Genomic DNA, 8,409 nt, shown 5'->3' with positions numbered 1-8,409 from the left:
GCAGCAAAGTGCTTAAATGCTCAGCTAGCAAGCTTCTGTCCATCCCTGTGAAAGGTTCTCGGCCATCAGGGTCAGCAGATCTAATGGATCTTTGTTCTTGACTGAAGACTTTTCCAACTCATGTCACAGCTCACCCTGTACAGATTTTCCTCCAGGCTTTTTAGCCACTAGAAAGGATGGGTACTTTCTCCCTATAGTCCTGTAACTTACACCAGAGCTTTATAGCAACTCTCCTTCCAGCACATGGGGTTAGTCTAGAGCACACAACATGGAACCGATGGAACCTCCTGGCCCTCTGATCTTGTCCCATGTTGCCAGACACTATGACATCAGTTTGTTCCTTTTGGAAATGTGAAGAGCTCCATCCTAATGGTAATTATTTTTTCTGCCCTGTGAGCACTTCTGAAAGTACTTTTCAAATAATATATTTTCTTATGTTTAGAAATAATCCGATTTCTGGTGCATTAATGGGCAGCTCATACCTGTTTGCTCTTGACTAGAACGCCTGGGATGCACTTAGCCTTGGTGAGGCAAGTTTTCACACATATTCCCACCAGGAGTGCCTGGCACCGCTTCGCTCCCACAGACCGACACCAGCCTCCCGGAGCAAGGACGGCTGCGCTGGCTGTGCGGAGGGACGGGGCGCTGCTGCCGGCGGGGCTGGGTGCGCGGCTGTGGCACGGCGGAACGCGGCTGGCGGCGGGCACACGGCAGCCAAGGGGCGAAGGCGCCGGCGCTGGCTCGGTGCGGGCGCTCCGGCCGCGCCGCCTCTGCATGCCGGGGGCCAGGGGCCACGGTGCCGGCCGCAGCCGGTGCCTGAGGCGGCACGTCCGGCTCTCTCGGGGAAGCGGCTGCGGAGCCTGGCCAAGTCGGAGCGGCGGCGCGGGGCCCCGTGCCGGCACCCCGGCAGCGAGCCGGGGCCGCTCGGAGCGGGGCGCAGGGCGGAGGCTGCCGCAGCCGCGCTCGGGGCGGGGGAGCTGCGCGGGGTGGGTGCCGCGGGGCGCTGATGTGTCCGGCTCCCTTTGCAGGCTGCTCGGCTACTTCACAGCGAGCGACAGGCTGAGCCGGCAGCACCCCGGGCATTTCCAGCTAGCGCCCGCCAGCAGCCCGACACCGACTGAAATTTAGACGTCTTCAGAGAGGGAAGATCCTCATCTTCCGTAGCCTCCTCAATGAGTGCCAAGCTCTCCAAAGAGTTGAGGCTGTCCCTGCCGCCTTGTCTTCTGAACAGGACATCTGCCACCTTAAATACCAGCAGCACCTGCATCACGCAAGTGGGTCAACTCTTTCAGTCCTTCTCATCCACCCTGGTTTTAATTGTCCTGGTCACCCTCATCTTCTGCTTGATCCTCCTCTCCCTCACCACCTTCCACATCCACAAGAGGAAGATGAAGAAGCGGAAAATGCAAAAGGCTCAGGAGGAGTATGAACGGGACCACTGTGCCCGCAGCAGCAATAGCAGCAGCCAGCACCCTGGGACAGTGGTGCAGGGAGAGGCCCCCCAAGGAAGAGACAGCCGGCTTGGAAGAGCCCCCCAGGACTCGGAGATCCAGCGCTCCTCTCCCTCGGCAGCCCCCAGCTCTCAGCAAGCACAGGCTTGTTTGGACACAGCTGGCGTGGGGCTCCTGCAGACGGTGATTTTGTCATGATGGTTTGGGGGAGACCTCGCGAAGGCACTGATTGATGTTTGTAAATACCTGAGTGATTACTCTAGTCCCCGAAGAAGAAGAAAACATTGCTAATTCAAATGAACGAACAAGCCCATGATCCAAGCGCATGACAGATCACATTGCGTTTCTCATTGACTGTGTGAGGAAAGGATGCACCTTTTTACTGGAGAAGGAGCTGCACACAGCTGCTCAGTATCGAGTCATCCACCTGCACGAGAGGGTCAGGGGTAGGGGGTCCCTTTTCTCTGGACATTATTACCCCAAGTACAGGGATAATTGGGATTTCCACTGCTCTTGGGATTGCCACCACGCCCTATGTCATTGCTACATGGTGTGGGTTGGGCTGTGGGGGGAGAGGCAGGTCTGGTGGGTGCCTTGGGACCCTTCTGTCTGAGCAGACTGGTAGTATACTGTGGTCTCTGCTTTTGTGCTGGGATCTATGCCCCGTCCCACCCTTCTCACTCCTTTCCAGAGCTGGATATTGCTTGGTGTAGAAATGGCCATCCCTAGTTGGGCTTAACTGCAAGCACCCTCTGACCCCACAGCCCTGTGTCCCCAGCTGCAGCACTGAGTGACCCACTCACTCTCTGGAGGATGGAGTCAGCTGTCTGCATAGAGCTGTGCCTGAGCTTTCCTCTCCCATCAGCTCCCTTCATCCTGAAAAGCACCCCCTTCCCCATGCCATGAACCGTGAAATCCAAACCCAGTGGTGTTCTGTGTGGAAGGGAGGGGTAATGTGCAGTAACTTCCCTGTGCTCTCCCAGGGGAGGTTGTCTTTGTACCTCCTGTTGGTCCTGAAACAATCCGGTTCTGCACCAGGCACCCTGCACTGAATGCCTGCGTTTACAGCTTTGTCTCCCAGCTAGGAATCCTGCAGCAGTACAGACCTTGCTTCTACTTTTTTAGGCTAATGTGTATTTTCAACCCTCCTAATCTTGTAGACAATTAGGGACAGACAACACTTAATTTTATCGTATGCCCTCCCTTGGGAAATAAATAATATAGTTGAAAACGTCCACTCCCAAGCCCTGGCAGATATTTGTTTCTGAAGTGGTTGCTGTGAAGTGGTGTAGTTTATCCCTAGCAAGCACAGAGAGTTTTGTTGTCTCTGGATGGCGGGTGTGAGTGGCTGCTGGTGCTGTGTGTGTTGGAGGATGCAGTGTGGTTTACAGAAAATGTGTCTTTGCTTAGGGATCGAATCAATGACCATTACTTGAAGATGCCTTAACAGCATGCCGTATCCAAACTTTGAAACATACAGTGCGATATCGTGGCAGAGGCAGCCCTCTACTGTGCATACTAACATCTAAAAATTGCAGCAAAGAAAAAGTGATCCCAAGAGATTTATTCTTTTTTTTAATTTCTGTTCTATAATTTAAAGTGATTTGAGGATACAGTAATAGCCCACAGCTTTTAATAATCTGTATCCTTTGTATTTCTTCTCGTACACACTGTCTGCCAGGGTGGCTGACTGCAAAAAAATCCCAGACACGTAGACCAGGAGGTCTGGAGCTGTAATCTGTGGGTGAATGTCATTAACCAGTGTAAAACTGGGAAAGAGAGTGGCAGAAGTCCTCCATACTCCTATAATACCCCCAAAATGCAGAGATTTCAGGGCTGTATTTCTGGTACCCAGTTTTCTCGCTTCCTGATCTTTCCTGGTGTGATGGGCAATTGCTGTTAAGTTTGGATCCGTGCCTCCATCGTTTTGGGGAAGAGCTGTAGCAGGGAGCCCAAGGAGCCGCTCCACCCGCTGAGGTTAGCGTGGAGAGCTGCCGGCCGAGCCAGGGGTGTTTGCGGGAGCCACGGCTGGCTCTTGCTGATAATGGGTGCTTCGTTGTTGCTGGGCAAGGAAATTGGCTGTGTTTTGTTTCCCCCTAATAAAGGATGCATGAACTTTTGTGTTTAACCTCCTTATGCAACTGCGGCACAGTATTGCACCACAGGGAATAGATTTAGGACAATGAGGAGTGTTCAGTGAGCACTAATGGAGCTTCCTGACCGCTGATCTCCACTAAATAGAGAGGTATTACTTTCCCCTTTATTTTGTGCCTTTAAACCACCCCCCACCCCATCCCAAACCGACAGTGTATAATTTCGAGTTTTATAAAAGCAATAAGATGTTCCAAGTCACTCCAGTGCGTTTCTGGTTGATGATTCCACTTCTTTAGTGTCTGAAGTCAGATACTCTTCCTTCTGCCTTATGCACTCAAGGCATGCAATAATTCCCCAGAAGTGTACTGCTTGTCACATCTCATTGCAGTTATAAAATTGCCCTATTTTTGAAGAAAAAAAGAAGGATGGAGAGATAGATATATATATCTTTATATATATATTATGGATATACAGGTATATGTATTATTTATATAATCTCATGCCACTGAAAGTAGTTGCGAAAGTATGACTAGAGTTAAAATATTATCATGTAAAACTCTATCCTTTGTTAATTAGCTTTGATTTAATATTTTAATATCTCTGTATTTATGTAAATCTGTGTAAATTATATGGTCTATTAGTAAAATTTCATACTGACTTTAATTTTTGCAGAACTGTGAGCTTCTTGTGGTGTCATCTAAGGTTTTTTATTTCTAAAGTTAAATTAGACAAGATATGAGAAGTTGTAAATTCCTATTATCACACAGAATTACTGCAATAAGGTTCATGCATATTCCCAGTACACAGCCCTATCTTGAGGTATAGCAAGCTTATGAGGTTTAATTGAACGGTCTCAGGAGATCTAGCTGATACAAGCAGGACACGTAGGTTTTCATTTTCATGAAACAATAAGCAATCTAGGGAATAGATGTGGATTTTTAAAACAGAGTTTATGCTTGGAGGTTCTGTCAAATCAATTGCTTCAAAACCCTACAGCTACAGCTAAACTTCTGCACTTAGCATTCAGTATTAATAAGGCTGATGCTTCTTTCCCCTCCTACTTAAACTAGAAAAGAGTAGAAAATTGTTCATATTTCTAAAGCATACATTTTCAGCTAAATGTGAAACTGCCCAAAGGGTTTTGAATATACATATTTTATGCAAGTGTAATATCTATGTATCTGTATCCATATATTTAAATATTTTTGTGTAACCTTTTCTACGATATTTGATAGAGATGCTGGGTAAATGCTTGTACCTTTCTTGAACACGAGGGAGGATTTTTACCCTCTTGATGCGGACACTCTTTTCCTGTGAATTTGCACTGGTTTCCACGAGTGACAATGACGACTGGGCAGCTGAGTGCTGACTGATGGAGGCACAGACTGTCTTTGCTCTGTTAGGGGGCAAATCCTCCGGCTGGATTTTCCTGGTTCTGAACTGGAGCTGGTTGGCCACTAGCATCCCGCATGTGTAAGAATAAGAAGTGCTGAGGGGCTCAATAGTTCCTGCCCGGTTCAGCCGTTGTTCCGTGGAAGAAGCACGACAGCAGTGACTCCTTTTGTAGAGCCTAGTGAGAGCAGAGCTGATGGGCAATGCGATGGCCGTGCTGGGACTGCATTGGAGCATCGGCGAGGCCTCGTGCTGCCCTTCTGTCCTCAGGAATGGCAGCTGCCCTGGGATTCATCCAGCTCTTGCACGGCCTGCCGAGGGACTGGGATCCCATCTGTAGCCCACACGGAGCGTGGCAGCTCTCCACATCACCACCGCTGACCCTGCTCTGCTCCTGTCCTAGCAGTCTTCAGGGATGGGAACCACTGCCTCCCACGAGGGCTGGGTGCTTCAGCCTGGTGGCCCTGGGGAACCTGCCCTGCTGCTGTAAGCTCTGCTTCTGTGGACTGAGGCACCTAGGTTCCTACGTGGATCACGGACAGGGAATGTCATTTCATTCAAATATATCATTCTGGCATTTTTTTCTTTGGGGGTTTGTCTACTGCAAATGTAGCTTCAGATAAAATTTGCCAGGCTCTCCATCCAGACATGTTTTAACTTTTGATACATCTCTCTCAGATGTATATCTGTAAGTTTATGGATATATATCTCAAAGGAAATGATGCTGGACAAAAAGCAAAGAACAGAGATGTCACGTTACTGACAAAACTGTCCTATGACGAAAAAGAAGGGTTTTTTATTTAAAATTAATTTTAGAGGCTGCATCTTTAATGTAAATAGCAAGTTACTCTGTGATTAATGTTTTCCATAGCATTTCTGAGTAATTGCTATCTTGTTTCTGGAAAGCCGTGTCCAGTGTTATGAAGCAACTGTGCTTTTTTTCTTCTGTTGTTATGAATATGAGTACAACTTTAATGTAGGGAGGAAAAAAGAACAGGATTTGACTCTTTATATAGGACTGAATTATTTTAAATCCAGTTATAGAATTTGGTTGCTTTTTTTTCTTTCTTGTGGTTATTCTCTCTGCACGTTCATATTTTTTCTATGGGTACTTGAAACCCTACATTTTAATAAGTATGCAAGGTATGAAGGGAAACATGACAAATTATGTAGGAAATATTCTTTTTCCTCTTTTGTGTAAATAGCAAAATTTATAATGACTTAGATACTGTTTCATTACATTTCTCGTCTCTGTAGAATTTGGCATGACACATATACAAACCTTTAATAGCACTTTCATTTATGTTAAAAGTTAGAACTACTTTTATCCAGGATTGACTTATTCATCTCTTTCAGATATCCAACATTTTTCCCCTAAGCCAAGTTTTCCATCTGATTGCAAAATAAATTTCTAGTAGAACAGAGCCTCCTTCTGTTTTTAGTCTTTTACATGTAGGTCTCTGGTCTGAATCCAGTCCAACTCATTAGTGTAGAAAATGTGTTACGATCTTGCAAGAACTGGATGGTGTATGAGCCTTGAGGAGAGAGGTGACTGGCAAGCAAACAGGTGAAATGCCTGGCAATGGAAATAGTTGGTTTTCCTGTGTGGAGTTGTGGAAGGGAAGCCTCCCCTTCTGCTGGGTGAACCTGGGTGAAGGGCGACCCGTTCCAGCCGCAGCAGAGACAAGTATCGATGTCCTTGCTGATCCTGTTGCTCTAAAATGTCATTTTCTATATGACACTAGATCTTATTTCTGTAAATTATGTGCAATGTATTTCTTATTCAAGTCAAAGAGGTTTTCATTGCTTCATCAGTACTATATGTTCTCTGTGGATAATTAGAAGAATTAATTTTCCAACCCTTTTAACCTAATACCTCTACAAGCATCAATTTTGTATGAGTTAGGAAATAAATAAATATTTGGATCAGAACCCTGTCAGTAAAGATTGCCTTTATTCATATAATCCAGTGTTCCAGTTGGCTTTTCTTTGTTGTTTCCTTCCTTGAAATGGAGCAATATAATCTGTTCATTATCTTACTTTTCTAAGAGGACAAAGACTTTAAAGCAAATACTGCAAAATACAGACATATAAACAGGAAAGATTTTGACATTGTGTAGCAGAATGAAATCATGTAGACTTCTTTGTTGTTTTTCACAGTAAATCGTTGACCTCTGTTTTTCATACCACCTCCAATAAAGGAAAATTTTAACCTAAAATCATAGAAAGAACTTGCAACAAACACATGCTTTGCTTTTATGGTTTTACCTTAGTACACAGTCAGTAACCAAGTACAGGTTAAAACTTTTCAAATGGTATCCCAGGGGATTAGGAGTGCTGCAAACAAGGGCCACTATAGTAGGTTTTAAGGTGAAAATGTTAGCTATATAATACAGTAAAAGCAGGAAGGGCTGTGGGGTGAATTTGGGATTCTAAAGGAGTGCCTTAATTTTGTTCCTGGCTCTGTCACTCACATTGTGAGGCTCTCGGCTTCCAAGCTCTTTATATAATAATGTAACTAATCTATTAAACAGAGTTGGAGCCTGCACATATACAGCCCTGAAATGAATAAATTGAGCATCATCTACATAAAAGAATACTCAGAGCATAATACAAATTAGAAGAGTCTTTATGCTGTAATCACCTGGCTTGGATTGTTCAAGTGCTTACACTTGGCAGTGAGATCCAAGTGGCACACTGCACAGCTGGGAGACGGATGGCTGGGCAAGATGCTTGAACAGTCACACCGAGAGGCTCAATTTAATTTTTAATTTGAAGTGGAATACGTATTATGGAGGAGAGCCAAGAAAACTAATGTTTATTTTACCATTTCATCACACATGGCACTTCTTTTCTCAGTGCAGAAAACAGCCTTGTACGGTTTTAAACACAGTGCTGACTAAGGTAATAGGAATATAGGAAAAGCTAGTTCTTGGGAGTAAACCCATCACTAATGAAATTCATGGTACAACCTCCTTGAATACAGTGGGGCCTCGACTATGCCCAAGAAAATACCAGATCTCAGTCTCTGCTGGCTGTCTATCCCTTGCCAGTGTCATCAGACTCTTGACTTCTCAGTATTTCTTAGGTCACATGGATTTCTCCTGTCTTTTCACTCACCATCCATACAGTTAAGGATCACATGGGATTGCCTATATGTGACATGCTTTTGCCCACTTTTCTTTTGCTTTTGTTGCATCCTGCTATCTGACTTTCCACTAGAAAGCCTGTCTGTCTGCCCTTGCCACTAGGGATAGGCTGTGTTGGCCAGGCTTGTCTCTTCCTCCTAAGGGGGTAATCTCAGCCTATGTCTGACATTAAGAAATTCCTCACTGTAAGTCATCACTTAGTTTGATTTCTGCTAAGATTCTGTAGGACTTTGCTGTCATCTTGGTCCAGCTTGTCACACATTTACCCACAGCCCAACCACTCTACAGCAAGACACAAGTTTTTGAGAAAGTGCTAGACTTCA

The 8,409-nt window shown here is 45.5% G+C and overlaps 1 protein-coding gene across 1 annotated transcript; it reads left to right on the top strand.

The window, feature by feature from the left end:
• Positions 1 to 957: 957 nt before the first annotated feature.
• CUNH11orf87 (chromosome unknown C11orf87 homolog) lies at positions 958 to 6,878 on the top strand. The gene has a single exon (XM_039718718.1). The coding sequence runs from the start codon at positions 1,173 to 1,175 to the stop codon at positions 1,647 to 1,649; it is 477 nt and encodes a 158-aa protein (XP_039574652.1). The 5' UTR covers positions 958 to 1,172; the 3' UTR covers positions 1,650 to 6,878.
• Positions 6,879 to 8,409: the final 1,531 nt, after the last annotated feature.

This window comes from Passer montanus, unplaced genomic scaffold (assembly GCF_014805655.1).
Source record: "Passer montanus isolate IOZ18808 unplaced genomic scaffold, ASM1480565v1 scaffold4, whole genome shotgun sequence".
Taxonomy (NCBI): Eukaryota; Metazoa; Chordata; class Aves; order Passeriformes; family Passeridae; genus Passer; species Passer montanus.
The sequence above is the reverse complement of the archived record's forward strand: the minus strand, read 5'-3'. Positions and strand labels throughout refer to the sequence as shown.